The sequence below is a fragment of the Neolamprologus multifasciatus genome, chromosome 7, assembly GCF_963576455.1.
Source record: "Neolamprologus multifasciatus chromosome 7, fNeoMul1.2, whole genome shotgun sequence".
Lineage (NCBI taxonomy): Eukaryota > Metazoa > Chordata > Actinopteri > Cichliformes > Cichlidae > Neolamprologus > Neolamprologus multifasciatus.
The window spans coordinates 29,084,689-29,102,622 of record NC_140445.1 but is presented as its reverse complement, the minus strand read 5'-3'; the positions used below and the strand labels follow the sequence as shown (position 1 = coordinate 29,102,622).

At 39.4% G+C, this 17,934-nt stretch overlaps 1 protein-coding gene across 2 annotated transcripts in view; it reads right to left on the bottom strand.

The window, feature by feature from the left end:
• Positions 1-17,934, bottom strand: part of LOC146514504 (5-hydroxytryptamine receptor 4) — a 59,666-nt gene that overhangs the window by 32,149 nt on the left and 9,583 nt on the right. For both annotated transcript variants that reach the window (XR_014874949.1, XM_085165472.1), the window contains exons 2-5: positions 6,303-6,384; positions 4,417-4,590; positions 3,412-3,612; positions 2,152-2,305 (exon numbers count right to left, since the gene is read on the bottom strand). Coding sequence is in view for 1 of the 2 variants with exons in the window: in XM_085165472.1 (XP_085021598.1) it covers positions 2,152-2,305; positions 3,412-3,612; positions 4,417-4,590; positions 6,303-6,325 (552 nt within the window). In the remaining variant the exon portion in view is untranslated. The remainder of the gene's footprint in view (positions 1-2,151; positions 2,306-3,411; positions 3,613-4,416; positions 4,591-6,302; positions 6,385-17,934) is intronic.

Genomic DNA, 17,934 nt, shown 5'->3' with positions numbered 1-17,934 from the left:
TAAATTAAAAATCTGCAGGCGGAGAATTGCCTTGAGCTGAAAGATTAATTTTATCTTATCCCTCTATGTAGCATTTGGGTGCAGTAAGGTAATGCTGCACCCTGGGACACTAGAATAAAAAATTGATAGTTTGGTGAAAAATGAAATAATAATAATAATAATAATAATCATTCCTACCTGTAAATGAAACTACACACAATAAGGTTTGTATACTTTTTGAGCAACTACGTGTTAATTGGAAAAAGATTTAGGTTTAATCAAAGCTTCACACTTACATAATTATCAAAAGAAAGTAAAGAAAGGAAGTCCATCACATCGATTTCCTCCCTAATTATTAAATGTGACATTCATCTTTGTGTTACATGAACCAAAAAGTTCTTTAAGCTGACAACAGCCACATGGTAAACATGTATTCACAAAGCTTACTGAATAAACTGTAAGTAACCGTGTCACAGACAGCCAACTGTGCCGCTGTTGTTGTCCATTCTCCATATGGAGGTGGGTGCTTACTCCCACAGTGTCACTTAGGTGCGATAAGAGCCAGAATAATCTAGCTTTTTTTCAAAGGATGAGATGTCAGAGTCTTGAAGTTGAATCTTGACTTTGCGGAGATGTGAAATTTTTATTTTAATACTTTAAAAAATAGCCTTTTTGATATTATTCCTCCAGCCTTGTGATTGCAACAAGTCAGAGTACATGCAGAACAGGAGCCTCACACTTACAGCAAAAGTCCACGAAAGGTAACTTTCATCTGTGTAATTGTTTTTCTGTCTGTTGCCAACTGTGTTTTATTTTCAGCCGTATACATTTATTATACATTTCTTTGTACAATGCCTCAATATTATGCAGACCACTCTCAGCACTGAGAGGTCCTCTATCCATTGCCTCTTAGCTTTGAGCAAAGGGTCGCATACCTGAGATATGTGAATCCTGGAATTAATTCTAAATTTTGGAAGTGTTTCCTTTGCTCATCGTAATTTTTTTAGTAGCTGTTTGAGTGGACTACCTGTGGAATAGTTGAAAGGACGGCCCAACCATTTAAACAGAGCACTACTCATTTGGTCAAACCTCTAGAACTGTGTAATAATTTACAGATTTCTACTAGTTGACTAAAAGTGTTAGATGTCAAATAAATTAATAACATAAGTACTTCCAGCTTTCTGCCACATTGCCCAGTTATCTGGTTTGTCTCTGCTCGGGAGTTGTTTATTATTCCATAGAAGTGCTTGAGGTATAAGCTCCGTGTAGCTTATGGCATAGACCACGGTGATAACCAGTCCCTAAGGTAAATTTCTATCTGAAATCAACTTGGCCAGCTCAATTTAATTAGATTTTACTCTACAGACAGAAAGCCTTGTTGCAGACGGTATCTCCCAAATTGAGCATTTCAAGACAGAGATCAGTTTCTGATCACTATCCATGAGCAGACACCTTTAAAACCAACCAGACAAATACTATTTGGTTTAGCTTGTGCTTAGTGAGAAGAAATTTCAGTTTCAAACAATCCCTCTGAAACAGAACAGAAGCGTAATGAAAAACACACACACAGAGACAGCATTTAAAATAATCCTATGCAATTTTGTATACCGTGTATGACTTCTAGCCATTGAGACAGCCATTAAAAAAGTAACACTGGCTTTGTACGCTGCCAGACAGAAAGATAAGAGAAAAGAGCTTTTCATTAAGTCTGGATGAATAAATTCATCTGTCCCTGCCTGCCTCTGGGAGTCCTGCTGCTCATTTCAAGGCAGCTCTGAAACAAGCTCATGCCAAAACATACCTAAACCAGAAGAAAATGCTTGTTGAAGTGCTGTCTTTGCTCGCAGCGAGAAAGCTTCCACAGGGACTGGAATTGTTTTGTGATCATTCTTTTACTGTGCCATTGTTTCAGGGATTGAAAATGTTATTAGAAACAAAGAATATTAGACTGGAGAGGTTAATGCTGCTTTTGCCCTCAAAGAAAGAACATACCTCTCTTTAGGCATTTGAGAGCGGTATGAACTTTTCTTTGTGATACTTTGTTTAAACATACTGTCTGTTTGGTTTGATTCAGGGGTTGTAGTAAAAACAAAATGTAAGAATTAGAACTATGTAGCCACTTGTTTTGATCTCATTAGTGATGGTTTCTGATCTGAGCTAATGAGGACTTACAATATCCTCGATCCCGATGGCATTCCAGCTTTGCATGATGGGTAGAAAGGAGATAAATGTGGGAATGAGCCAACAGCCGCTGAGCATGACTGCCACTCTCATTGGGGTCATCTTGTGTCTATACACCAATGGCTGGCAGCAGATGGCATAATACCTGAAATAAGACACAGACACTAGCACACACATACTTTATACTAACATACAGATTTAAAAATGAATGGGGGGGTTGTGCTTCAGAGGTATGGGGTATTGGGCCCATACTCTATTCTGGCTTATTTGATCCTTGTATGACGGTAGTGCAGCCATTGCTGTGAAATAAATCAGACTTTTTCCTACTTTTGTAGGAAACCTTACTAACTTTTTGTGATATTAAACTGCTCTTCATAGCTGATTCTGTTCACTTTTACTGACAGAAATACTAGGTTCAACATGGTGGCATGACCAATGCTTGCAGCAGGATCTGCTTACACCAGTAAAGGCAATATAAGGCAACAGCTAGGTTTGCCTGTCAAAGTCGTATTTTTGTTTGTGACTCTCTAAGGGACATCAGAAGCCTTTGCTGAGATCTCATAGATTTAAGGAGGGCTACCTTCAGTTATCTCCCACCACCAACAGTCAGCGAATTTGCGGTAAAGAGGGTAAAGGGCATTGAGTTTTGGAGGGCTGACCTCCAGCGACAACACCCCAGCTGTCATCAAGAAGGCACAGCAGCTTTTTTCCCTCCTCTGCAGAAGGAAGACAGCGGACCTCCTCACTTCAGCATTGACAGTCTCATACAGACGGGCCATCAAAAACATTATTACATACTGAATTACTGCTTGGTTTGCAAACAGCAGGTCTGAGGATAGCCATAAGCTGAAGAGGATTGTGAGAATAGTAGAAATGATTATTCTCTGTTTGAAATCTATAAACAGCACTGCATGGGCATGTCCTACCAAGAGGACTACCCGAGGGCCGACCTGCTCCGCTCCTGGACACACATGAAAGATTAGGTCTCTGCCAGTTTGATAATGTTTTGTTTTCTTCTCAAAGAGCGGGAGGCTCTGGATGAAGAGAGGAAAGTCTGGGGTACCTGCTTAGAGGGCAGCCCCTACGACCCAAATAAGTGGTAGAAAAATACAGACGGATCATTTGTTAGGTGTGCAACGTAAGTAACTGACTGTCTTCAACATTAAATCAAACCCTATTTTAAAAAAAAATGTTTTCAGTGGGGAAACACATTGCGCCATCAATATATGCCTTTTTTACACAAACACAAACCTATCCAGTGCAATGCAGCAGAGGTGCAGGATGGATGCTGTGGTCAACAGGACGTCCAGAGATGTTCGCACCAGGCAGAAAATCTCTCCATAGCGCCACTGGCCAGTAGTCAGTTCGATGGCAGCAAAGGGCATCACGACCAGAGCAACCAGCAAGTCAGCAAACGCCAGCGAGACAATAAAGTAGTTTGTCTTTTTCTTTCTGGGAGAAGAAGACAACCATAAAGAAGTTGGAGGAAAAAAAAGATCCAGAAAAAGTTTGATTTACTCTAAATGTTCTGTCTTTAAAAAGGGGAGCGGCTTAGTCGGCGCAACTCTGTAAAAATATGAAAGACAGGCATGTTTTTGAGTACAGTTTTATAAATAAATAGTATTAACTTCCATTTGCTTGTATGAACTGAAGAAAACCTGCAGTAAAGTCTATCTTAACCCTGGAGAACCCATGGGGTCAAATTTGACCCCATGGTTTCCCTAGAAAACCAATGGGGTCGGCTCTGACCCCATGGGTTCTCCAGGGTTAAATAAAGGTCTTTAATAAGGTCTCAAAACTTTTGAGGCAGAGATCCAAAAAATTTATTTTTGGGGAAGTTACCAAATGTCAAAACAAATTAATGCCCATCTTTCTGTCTACCTGACAGGGTTTGTCATGACAGGCTGAATGAAATTTGAGTGCTCTGACATTTGATGGGTTTGTTTAAATATTATTGCCAAAATGAGAACCATGTAGTTTGAGAAAAAAACAGATCTTCAAATGCTGGTTTAATTTTAAAAGACGGAAAAAGAAATTCTGAAAGTCATTATCTCACTCAAAAAAACTTTGCTACATTATGTCAGGTTTATTGTATTTATTTTTAAGATTACTAGATTTTTATTATGGCTTTTCTGGACGTTCTCAAAAAAGATTTTAGGGAGCATTTGCAAGTGGAGGAGACAGAAGATTTAAACCTTCTTCTCTGCTGAAGCCACAAAAACCACAGCTGCTGCTGAGAAAGACAACAGTGCTCACCGCAAGTGTCGGTCCTTGCAGAGCGCCACCATGACCAACAGGTTGCCAAAAACTGTCATGATAATGATGAGCGAGAGAAAGATGGTGAGAGCGATGGTCTCCAGGGAGCTCAAGAATTCCTGCTGCTCCTGTTGGCCCGGCTGTTGTTCAGAGTTTTTTATATCATCCAACAAACTGCAAGAGAAAAATAAAACAAGTAACCGACCAATAAGTCAGTTATTAGTTGCATATGCTATAGTCTGGTTATTGAATGGGATATGCATGATGTAAGTTTTACAATGGGTATGGATAGATTTATCTTAGTTTATCTTTGCATGTAAATTTGATTATTTTATATTATGTTACTTGTATCTTGTATCTCTGACATGTATCTGAATTTTATGGGTCAACTGATATTATATGTAGCTACCAAGAGATTGCAGATGAAAATCAGCTAACAGCTTAAGCTGGGACGAGACATGTTTTTCCCCAAATGTGATAAATGTTTCTTTTTGTGCAAGTTCCCTCAGAAAATTAAAAAAAAAATCAATCAAATGGCTGTGGGGTGCTTTCATTTAGCACACTGTGTAATTATAGTTGGGCTGACACCACCATCAGAAGGTTATAATCACTCATGGTTGTCATGACAATTCAGATAATCAGAACCAGAATCAAACTTTATTAATCACAGAGGCACTGGGTTTTTCCAGTGTGTAAAGATGGTACAGCATACATCTTTAATGACTTCAACAAATTTGAATTTATTTAGTGCTTTCTTGAATCCACACAGGGTCAAAATTATGCATACATACTCACAATTAAATCTTTTAATAAGTGATGTTGTAATGAGTGAAGTTCCTACATTGTTTTTTAATTTCACAAAGCTAAGGCCTATTAAATACTTCTCATTAGTGCAACAACTGGTAGTTTCTTTTTGGCAGCAGAAAAAGTGTTTGTTTGACAATGGGAAAGTCAGTGAAGATCTAAGAAGAAGAATTGTAGTTTTACACAAGTTAGGAAGATCTCTTGGAGCCATCTTTAAACACGGTCTGGAAGAAGACCCAAACTGCCCCCCTCAAATGAAAGGAAATTGGTTAGGATGTTCAGGATCAACACAGGTACTACTTCACTAATGGACTGAGAGAGTGCCAACCAAGAAAGAAGCCCCTGCTCCAAAATGAACACCTTCAAGTTCGAAATGCATTCTTGGGAAAAGCTTTATGGTCAGACTAGAAAACAACTGAGCTTTTTGACCACAGGTTTGGATACGTAAAGTTAAAAACACTGTGCCAACTATCAAGCATGGTGGTGGTAGCATCATGCTCTGGAGATGTTTTACTACCAGTTGTACTGGTACACAAAGTGGATGCAGTAATGAAAAGGAAAGACTACCTTCAAACTCTAGACTTCACCACAACAACACTGGCTTGGGAATGCATAAAGGAGGCTAACATTAAGCTTCTGGAACAGCTTTCCCAAAGCCCTAACCTCAACCCTACTGAAAATTAGTGCTAAAAACTCAGGTCCATGCCAGAAAACCAATTTAAATGAACTCTATTAATTCTGCCAGAAATAATGCTCAGTCATCTGACCAGTGGATACTGAAGCATCTAGCTGAGGTGCAGCTTGCTAAGGAACATTTAACTAAATATTAGTGGAGGTGTATTTATATATTTGAACCTCTGTGTATACTTTTGATCCTCTTCGGATTAGAGAAAAATCCAAAACATATTCAAACTTGTGCATTCAATTTTTGTTTTTTAAAGTAATTAAAGTCGTATGCTATTCAGTAATTCTATCCTGGAAAAAGAACAATTGAAATAAACCACAAAAAGCCTCAAACTGTGACATTCATGCTAAAGTTAGCAGGGACTAAACACACTTGGCTTATGATTGTTATGACTTACTGTTGAGGTGATGCTGTGGCCATCACTAGTCATCTGCATTGAGATTAGCAAAGGAGAGTCCTCATCACCCCATGCTACAGCCCTGTTGAAACACACACACAACCATGATGTAATGTTACTGGCTCCTAAAGTAAGTCTGCATTTTTCTGAAAATAGTAGTTGACCTTCTTGAATCTGAACTGACTGGATTTCACATTCTTGTTTGTCCATCTTGTGGCACCCATTAAGGAGCCAAAAATGTGGTACTTGTACCTCAAATAAGTAATTAGATCACAGCTTGAAAACGTGCGATATTTATAGGGCAAACAGTCTGCAGCGGGCAGGCAGCAGCTGTTGCTGCCAGATTAAATCAGCATGTTAGTTTATCTTGATAATGAAATAATAATATCATACATGAGTGAGTACCACAAGGGGAAATTCTCCTTTCTTACTTCCTTTTCATGAATGTCAAAAGTCGGATTCCAGCTACTGATGGACTGCCGGGACTGGTAAAGATCAAAACCTTTGTTCCTCCCGTTGAAAGAAACGCTGTTTATGTTTGCTGCTTTAATTATGCCAATGAATAAAGCAATCCTAGTGATACCACTTTAAAAGTCAAATAATTATCAAGGTTTAGAGTTATCGAGCATGAATCTTGGATGTTTTTTGAACATCTGAGTCTTGCTGAGTCTGAGACTTGCTATTAGGTAGTGAGTTTGCCATTTTCTCGTGTTTTGCATATGTATGGTTCTTACTCCTTTTCCTTATATAGCGCACTTAATGCAACCCAAAGTTCTGTAGCAGTAATAGTGCAAATAAGTAGTAAATCTGCAGTGTACCATGAGGGCCCCACTATCCCTATCCGAGCACTGTATACAATCATGCTTGGCACTGAAATAACAGATGGACGAGAGAAAAGAGTGCATAAACAGCCATAAAAGTATTCATTTTGGGGAAAAAAAAACGTCTGTTCCATTTAAACACTTTGATAAAAGGCTAAATGAATTGTGCTTTTAACACACCCTGAACTTTCTAAAGAAGAAGTAAGAGGGACTGAATGAGAGAATGATTTCAGAAAAAAATAGTTACATCTTTCATGTTACTGCATCTGTGATAGATTGGCAAACTCTACAGTGTGTATGACAGATACGGGATGGGATAGACTCGCGCACAACCACAACCCTGAACTCCAGATAAGGTGAAGAGGATGGATGGATGGATGGATGCATTCTGGACAACAAATATCAACTTTATGGCCATGGAAAAATTCTGGGGATGGCCAATTTATTTTTGGGCTCAGTGTCTGCAATCCCAATGAAACTCAGTATCAACTCCCTACTGCTGGTGAGAAATATACCACTTTTACATCAAAGAAAATTGTGATTTGCCTTAAAACAACTAACAAGTTCTGCAGGGTCTGGGGTCTGTATCCAGTGCTGTATCATTATTTTAGATTTTAGTTTCTTTCTCTGTCACATTTCTTTTTGTTTTCAGTCACTGTTTTGTGTTACTAACCAGAACTGCTTGGTTAAGTTTAGGAAATGATGCTTCTGCAACATGAAGCACATGTTAGAGTTCCATTTTACGTTTGGCTAGGATACCAGAGTCACAAGCCCTGGGTTAAAAATATAGTAAAGAGGAATAGGAGGGAAGAGGAGGAATCTCTGAGTCTCACAGCTGTTACTTTAAAACTAATACACTGTGGAGCATAGCTACAGCTAAGTGTGATACGTTAGACATTTTTTCTTGTGACTGGATTCCCATTGAAATCTTTTTCATGTCAAACCAAAGAGGCAGACTTATCAGCTGATCTTAAGGTTAGGATTCATAAATATATTACACCAACTCAGGACAAAAGTACATACTATTTGTTTGTATAGTGTTTGCATACTATTTGACTGGAAATGACAAAAAAACCTCTAAAAATACTTGGAGAATATCCTCTCACATGTGACATTAAGCATCTGTTCATGAGGAACAACCTTTCATTGGCACAGTTGCCGATGCCTTATCAACTTTAAGCACCTATTTCAACATGTGCTTTTCTGCCGTTTTATGATCCCCGTCCAAGCTTATTGCACTTGAGGGTCAGTATCATTACCTGACAGACTGTGAAAGCCAACGCTCCTGTCAACAGTACTTCCTTCCTGTGGACAGATTACAGTTTACTGCATGTGATATCTGTGTATTATCCAGCTTTAAGTTGAATTTGAACTCGTTTCTGTTCCTGTGTTGACTATAATAAGACACATATTAATTTATTTCATCTGATTCATAATGGGTCTTAATCCTGGCTTAAAAAGTAAGTAATGCTTTTCTCGCTCTGACCTGTCCAGACTTACGTATGTTTTGAACTTGTACATAACATTTACTAGACATGAAAAATATAGTGGCGCTGAACAAGTGGGCTGAAACAAAACAGACGTGACAAGAAAAGTTCAATGTGTCTTTTATCAAATGCTCCACTTCCTTAAAGCAATTAGAGAGATAACATGACCCAGGTAGAGTACACCACCTCCGCTGCATCCTGCTTAAGAGTATACAGTGCATACCATTTGTACTTACAAGAGCCGAGACGTTTTGGGGGGGTTTCAAACACATAAGGGACTCGTGAGGATAGATTATTAAAAAAATAATGTTCCTGAATCACTGTGTCTTTATTTTAAAAAAAAATACAGGCATTGATTTGAAGTACCTTGCTAGTATGGGGTTGGACCCCCTGTTACCTTCAACAGTGCCTTAATTCTTCATGACACAGGCGCTGGAAACATTCCTCAGATCTTTTGGTCCATATTAACATGACAGCATCACACAGTTGCTGCAGATGTCGCTATCATGCATAGAATGCACCTCCCCTCATCACATCCCAAAGGTGCTCTATTGCAGTGAGATCTTGTAACTGTAAAGCCCATCTGGACATGTTCAATAAACCAGTTTGAGATTAGTTGAGATTTCTGACATCAGAAGATAGGTAAATCTTCTGGGGGCTCATAAAGAGATAGACATGGTCAACAACTACAGCTACGCTTATTCATTTTAATCAGCTGAATGTGTGCCCACTAAATATCCCCCACATCATAGCTTCACCGGCAGCCTGAACCATTGTTACAAGGCAGGATGGGCTGCGTTAATTTTAGCCTCAGTTTCCCGTTCTTAGCTTACAAGAGCGGCACCCAGCGTGCTCTTCTGCTGCTTTGGGCAATCTGCTTCACAGCTGACGTGTTGTGGGTTCAGAGACGGTTTTCTGTATACCTTGATTGCAACAAATGATATTTTTGAGTTTGGGTCATGTTGCTGCAATGTGGTTGGCTGGTTAGATATGAGCAGTTGAACAGCTGTACCTAACAAAATGGCCGGTGTAAATCAAAACTGGGGCATTTCAGGCCGTAAAGCATAAATAATGAAATAAAAGTCAACTTTTGTAGACTGTAGCTCAGGTGGTAGAGCGGGTCATCTACTGATCGGAAGGTTGGTGGTTCGATCCCTGGCTTCCCCAGTCTGCATGCCAAATATCCTTGGGCAAGATACTAACCCCAAATTGCTCTCCGATGCATCCATCGGAGTATGAATGTGTGTGTGAATGTTACTTAGAAAGCACTCAGAAAAATGTACTTGTGTGAATGTACAAGTTGTGTACAGCGCTTTGAGTGCTCAGAAAGAGTAGAAAAGCGCTATATAAGAACCGGTCCATTTACCTTTTACCATTTAGAGGCCCTGTAAATTGTAGCTTTTCAAGAGAAAATACCTATAACCCTGCTTCTTTGCTCACAATCATACACCTGGCCAATTCAACAGGCTCAAACAAGTATACTAACACCTTTAGCTGGCCCCCGGCTCATTAGACATCTGAGCACGTACTAGCTAAGCCGATTTTCCGTAATCTGTAGCAATTACAACACAAAACCACTGATTACAAACACAGTAAATATAGGTGAATGTCACGTTCCTGAAGGAATAATTCAGCTAAACAATGGTGCATAGATTGGATGGTGTTCAGCTTTACATTCAGCCCGTGTTCAATAGTCAGCTGAAATTTAAATTGTTTGCATCTTAAATGGTGTTCACAGCAAACTAATCAGCATTTTTTCCTCTTTCAGCCACAAACACACTCATATGCTATCAACGCCACAACAGCAAAACAAACACAACCCACCCTGCTAGTCGTTGCTCACTCAGTTACTCTCATGTCGGAAATGAGAAAAATAGTTGCTTAATCTGGAATTTCCTACAATGGGAGGAAAGGGAGAGGAGAGATGAGCCATATTTCTGACTGCAATTTTCTTGTATGATGTGAGTCCAGGGGGGTGTGTTTTCACAGCTCACCGTGTCCATTTCACATCTGACTGACAGCCAAACAGAACAGGATGAACTCTGGAAAGCAGAGAGCACGAAGGCACTAGATTGCTTTTATGTCTCCTTTTTATCTGCTGCATACTCAACAGTTGACAATGTTAACATTTATTTAATGTTAATATCACCGTCACTGCCATCGTAGGCTCTGAGCCTAAATAAAAGGAATATTGCATGTAAACAGCACTCCATGTCTATTTATCTCAGTTGCTTTGGCTCAATAACAAAAAATGTGTCATTCCTACATTTGAGGAAATGTAATGCGCGTGATTCTTTGTGGTCAACACAGGTGAAGCCAGGAGACTGAGCATTTTAAAACATATTCAATTCATCGGCACAAAGGAGCTGCAAGGGTCAACATTTGATGACCCCCAACAACTTATCAGTGGAAAAGGAAGAAGAATAAGGATGTGTTAGAGAAAGACAGAATATAGAAATATAGACAGATGAGGAAGAGTGCAGAGGACGGATGGAGCAAACAGTGCAAGAGAGAGCATTAGCTATGAGGACGATAAGAATTTGTGGCCAAACAAACAGAGGGTGACAAGATGTCCAGTGTTTTGTAACTGCAATATACTATCGCACCCAGCAGGGTGATATTTAGCTCACATTTCGGTGCTTTATTTCGGTGCTTTTTTCCCGCCTGAGATGTCACACACTTTGAATTCTAGCCAATCATTTTACCTTTGCAAGCGTAGTAGGCGGGCCCAGGTACGTAGGTAGGCGAAGCGGTCAAAAGTCTGGCTGTACTTCACAGCAAAATATGCAAACTCAGCAGCCTGCAACAAGTGCTTTAAGGTGATACTGTGATACTGTCAAAGGAGGTAACTCCTCGAATCTGATGAAACACCTGGCGACGTATAGCGTTTTGTTAAAAGCTGAGCACCGTATTTGATAGCTTGCTGCGAGACCTCACACCGTGCACATCTACTATGCTGCCTGTAATCAGACGCGGAGTTAGCAACATCCCCCAAGAACCAAAGGAGTACAGTCCTGTAGTGATGGGATTTCCGGCTCTTTTTAGAGATCCGGCTCTTTCGGCTCGACTCACTAAAAAGAGCCGGCTCTTTCGGCTCCGAACCGGCTCTTCAGGTTGTTTTGTTGCTTTAATTATTTAATCATTAACAATAATATAAAATTATGCAGAAAAGGAATTACTAATGTTAAAAAAAAGTGGTTTTATTTATATATGTTTATATATGGCCCCTAGAGACAAAGCACGTACAAACTCTAAAGCATATACAAACTCCAAAAAGCACGTACAAACTCCAAAACACATTTCTAGCGTTTACTGAACTTCCAAAACAGAGCTACCCAGATCACTTAAATTACACAATTGAAAGCATGTGTGTATTGTTTGTGTATTTATAGACAAGCACTCATATTTATTCAAATAATTAAAAAAAAAAAAAAATCATTTACCTGTTACTACCACACACCAAATCCGGTTGTTGATACTTCCTGGCTTGTGTAGCCACTAGGAAACAAAAGCTCAACACTGCGCCCTAGCATCCTGGAGCACTTCTGTTGTCTTTTGTACGTGATTCTGAGTTTGTACGTGCTTCTGAGTTTTTACGTGTTTTGGAGTTTGTACGTGCTTCTGAGTTTTTACGTGTTTTGGAGTTTGTACTTGCTTCTGAGTTTTTACGTGTTTTGGAGTTTTTACGCGTTTTGGAGTTTGTACATGCTTAGGAGTTTGTACGTGTTTTGGAGTTTGTACATGCTTTGTCTCTAAGGGCCACCATAAATATACTTTATTTATTCACTCCACATAAAATGTAATAAATAAATCATATAATACAAAAAACAACTATTTACATTTAAAATTTTTACATTTTCAGCTTTTTCCTTTTAAACAAATTTAACGTGAAACAACACAAAACACTGCAAACCACAACACAATTAAATATAAATTAAAATATTAAAACAAAAAGAAGATGCACATTCTCTGTCATATGGGCCTGCATGATTTCTCAATCCTTTATCATCTGCAACTGAAAATAGTGGATGATTACTATACCTTTCTAATGTGACGTTGTTGTCCCTGGCTCTCTTTCTCTCTGGCTCTGAGTGTAACTAACGCCCCTCCCCCCTCTGCTCAGCGTAAAGTACAGGCCGCGTGTGCGGAGTTTAGCGGAAAAAAGGGCGAGAGAGAGGGTGAGAGAAAGAAAAAAAAAAACTCACGGCTCCCAATAAGGAGCCGGCTCGCGTCGTTCACTTCAAAGAGTCGGCTCTAAGAGCCATTTCGTTCGCGAACGACCCATCACTACAGTCCTGGCCCCTAGTCCTGCCAGTGTAGCAGAAATGATGACAGATGATGATGGCAGGATCTCTGAGTGAGTAGCTTAATGTTGTTCGTGTGTAATTTACGTTGAGTAGGCTAACCACGTTATTACATTAATGCACATAAGGTGAACTAGCAAACACCGTCATAGCTACATGCGGCTGTCTTCTTGTTTGATGGCAGATACTCCCTTCACCCTGGCCAAAAAGGCTAAAATGACCAAAGAAAAAGTGGAAAACAGCTAAACATGAGAGGTTTTTGGACAAAATTTGTTTTTCCCATTGATTAAGCACTGCTTCCAGCCAGGAGTGATGCCATAAATCCCCTATAGCTGCAGAAAAGGCTAATATTGTTATCTTTTCACAAAAAAACAGCTAAACATGAGAGGTTTTTGGACAAATTGTGAGTTCTCCATTCTTTAAGCACTGGCACCATTTCAAAAGTACCGGTTTGGTACCGGATAAAACCTAAACAATACCCATTCCTAGTCAGCAGTGATGTGGACTCTGCACCAGCCTGTTGTGATGAAGCGAGAGCTCAGCGTAAAAGTGAAGGTGTCGAAAAAGAATGAGACTGGGGATATAAGTGGCAGAGTTTACTCTGAACGGTGGCTGGACTCCTCACTCATCCTTGTCTCAGCTTTAGAGATGAGGGTGAGGAGTTCGGCCATGCAGAGTAGACCCGTTGGTTTACTCTGGTTCGGGCATCTGACCAGGATGCCTACTGGGCACCTTCTAGATCAGGTGTTCCAGGCATGTCAAACCAGGAGGACCTCCTGAGGCAAACCGAGGACACACTGGAGGGATTACACCTCTTGGCTGACTTGGGAACACCTTAAATTGTACCCCAGACTTAGATAAGTAGTAGAAGATGGATGGCTAGATAGTGCACAAAAGAAAGAGCATTTCTCATTCCTCATTTTTCCATTTGTTTTGGAGTAACTGGGCAACGGACTTGACTTAGTGCAGCTGTTTGTGATTTACAAGAGCAATGTTATGTGGATCTGCCGGACATCCTCCTAAATAGGTAGACAAGTAACAATAAGAGCAGAATAAATGGATGTCTTTGAATGTCAATACAATTTTTTTATCCCGCACATGGCTTCAAAATACACCAGGAGCGTTTTAGCTGCAGAGTGTTTAGATCTACATGTGATCTTTTTTTTAAAAAAAAGAAAGAAAGCTTCTTTATGCAGTTCCACAGAGCAAACTCCAGAGCTGAAAAAGGTGGAAGCAGAAACAAAAAGCTATTGTTCCTTGGGGTGCCGCTTGAAGCCAGCTCCAAAAGGCAGTCAGCTGACTCATGTTAAAATGTCTAAATTTACAGCATTAAAAAGCATATTTACAGCACAGTAAGAAATATATAGTTTTGACCTTATGGGTAATTTACCCCTGATAAAAACTCTGATTGGAGTGAGTTTTCATCAGCATTTTTAATGGATTATCTATATAAAATGCTATCATTTTATTAGTCCATTTAGTAGCACTAATTAGCCAGTATGAGTGTTTGTGTGTTCCCCTAGGCAATTTATGAGTGCAGCTTGCTAACCAAGCCAGTTAGCATTAGCTGACAAATTAGCACTCCACCGTTTCATCCAAACAAGTTAATTATAGCCAAAATTGACAGTTTAAAACCAATGACTGGCACTCATCTTTTATACTGTCTGTATCCTATTCCTGCGTTTAACTTCCTGGCACACCCAATTGCTTTGTGAAGCTCAATGTAGCTTCTGTTTAAAAGCCCCCCAAAACAAAACACTTTTTTATTTTTAAGGGAGAAAAGCCACTTCTGAGATGTACAGTGCTACATGTGTCGGAACTCCAAGCATCATGTTGAGAGCATACGATGAGTCGCTATATTGCAGTGTAGTGCTCAAGCTGAAAAGTCCACACAGAAACAAAAAAGTTGGAGGGTCCACAGATGTCTGCGCAGACAAAATTTGCGTCACTTGGACTCGAAGTGAAGTGGGCTGTTTATGAGAGCACTCAAAGCACTTTTATATTACAACCCACGTTCAACTATTCTGACACTCACACTTTGTTCCATGAACTTTAATTGCTTTATCTGTCTACACTCTGACAGTAATGGATGCACAATTCAGAGCCTATCTTAAACATGTGCATTAGACGAGCAGGGGACCGGTAACAGTACCAAACTGTTGTGGTAACAGTTGTGGTAACAGTACCAAACTGTTCTGTGGAAATAGGCCTACTATGTGCCGTAGTGTACTAGATAATATATAGGTAGGTATCAACAGACAAAACTCTCTTGGATAGTTCAAAGTGAAGGATTGAAACAAACAGATTTGTGCTGAAATGGAAGAAGAAATAATCTAAAAAATAATAATAATGAGTGAGAAAAGGAAAATGAACTCAAAAATCAACCCAGTACCCACAGGTGGTTTTGAGATGCAAGCACTGCGTGGCCTACAACATCATAGCACAGCTATACAGTACAAAATGAAGATAAATAAATATCACATCATATACACGCACAACTTCAAACAGATCCACGTATCTTCTCGATACAAACACCTTTATGTCTTAATAGATGTAGACTGTATAGATGCAGACAGAGGCTGAGTGACAAACAAAAACAAACAGGCAGTCACATGATGTAGGAGAACTGACTGACTCATCTGAACTGAGCTGCATTTAGAAGATGCTCACTCGCCATCTGGGCATCTTCCTGATCTGCTGGGCTGCTCAAAGTGAAAAAAAAAATGAATATGTGGATATTGAAGTCCACCAGGTTTTTGCTCCAGTCAAAGATATCCCTTAAAAGACACAGAATCACTTCTGTGATTCTTGATTTACGCTGACAGTCACTATTAAATGTGTGTAAATACTAAAACACCTCTTCAAATGCCAGAATACGGGACTGCACAGATAAGAAATGCAACAAACAATTAGAGGTCCATTAGACTTTTGGAAATGTGCTTGTTAACAAACTCTAACTCTATATTCAATGGGAAGACAGTAAGGTAAAGACAATCTAGAACAATCAATGTGACTAACTGTAGTCTTCTTTATCAAGCAATCACTTTTGTCACTGTAAGCTGTAAAATTTAATTCATGCTACACTTACAAACTCTATAAAAGTGGAGGTTTTCCAGCATGTGTAATAAAATTCTAATAATTTGTTCTGACAAACGTGAGCTAATGCTATTATTTGTCAAACATATGAAAGATGCAAATGTTCTTTTTCTGCTAAACAGCAACAGCAGTGTGTGGAGACCATTGTACTGCTTATAAAGCAGTAAAGGCAACTAATTAATTCCTCCTTAATTCTCACTTGTCTCTTGTCAGGTGGGACGTAAATACTTCTCACATATTCTCACACCTCTGATTGTGAGCTTGTTGAATCATTTGTGTGTGCCCATATGCACATTTGTTTGCTTGCTTGCATGTGGAGGAGCAGCCTCTCGCTCCATTGCCGAGGACACGTATCATGATCTTCAGTCCTTCATCCTGCAGTTTTGTTGGAGAGTAAGGTCTGAGTAAGCAAACTGTTGCTGGGGAGGCTTTTCTCACCACCTGAAGCTGTGGAGTGCAAGTTAATATTAACGATAGCAAGAAAATATCAGATCTGGCATTCATTATATTAATTCAGTCCCATATTACACATCCATAAATCTATAAAAAGATCATTTTGTTTCATCTGTTTTTCCCAATTAAGTCATTTGCCTGTATCCAAATCCAACCAAAGTGATTCTAGAAAAGCGCTTACAGTATAAACGCCAACATGCCAGCTACCTACACTCACACACTGTGCTGTAATCCTCCATGCCACCCAGCTCCCCCCTTTCAATACTACTTGTGTGTGTCATAATAATTGGAAATGAAATGTAAACTGGATAAATTCACACCCAGTCAGGAAAACAGGCATTTTACACAAAAAAATGACAAAAAATGACAAATGAAAAGTGAATATATTTTTGGATGAATGGTGCAAATCCACGGTAGATCCATTTGTGCTAGTTAATTAGTACTTTGGTGTTTTATTAGCAGTTACTCTGGGTATTGAGTGGCTTTGGGACCTGGTAACTCTGATTCTGGTGACCTAATTTAGCACTACCATATAAATGAGTTCCTCAGATTTACCCTAGTTTTTCTTTTTCCAAAATAAAAGCATAAAATAATGGCAAGTTTTAGGAAACTAATTAACTTTGGGCTGATGGGAGGAAATAAGACACTGAGAGATCTACATACTGATTCTACATTCTGATTCTGATTCTGTGGTTTAGGGCTAACTGATAACAATAAAGAAACTGCAGTGTACCAACTTGCTTTTGTTTCCCTGTTTCGTTGCACTTCTTTTGTTATGAGTCACTGTGCCATTTGCTTTTACAGGCTATAAACTGTTTCAAAACAAAACTACTTCTGCACTGGTATCATCATGCAAGCAGGCAGGAGGCATAGTCTGTGGTTTACTGGACAATTTTCAGCTGAATTATGACTAGTACACATACTTTACACACAATCATTGTGAAAAGCTTGTGGCAGCTTCAGTGACTACATGCGGATCTTCATAAATTCTGTCATCTAACGCTATAGTCACGCTATGCAAAACAGTGAATGGGGACCGCAGCATAACAAAATTACTGCATCGATGTGCAATGAGTTAGCAGTCCGGTTTCGGTTAAAACGGTTGTTTTAGAGACAGGAATCAGGTCTGTGACCTGTCACAGTCAGATGGTGAAATGGAAACGAAATGGAACCAATCTGAAATCAGTTTGTGATTGAATGTGCTCAAGGTGGCAATCACACGCAATCTGTTTGTGACCACAGAATGATTAACTGTGATAAACAGATGAAAATCTGTTGCCATTTACATACACAGAAATTCACATTAACTACTCACAATAAACTGGTTCTTATATTACACTTTACTATTGTAACTAAGTGAGCACCCAAAGTGATTTATACAACATGCCTCATTCACACAAGCACTTTTTTCTACCTGCGCTTTCTATCTAACAATCTCTGAGTTCAGCATAGTGCCCAAGATCAAAGGGAT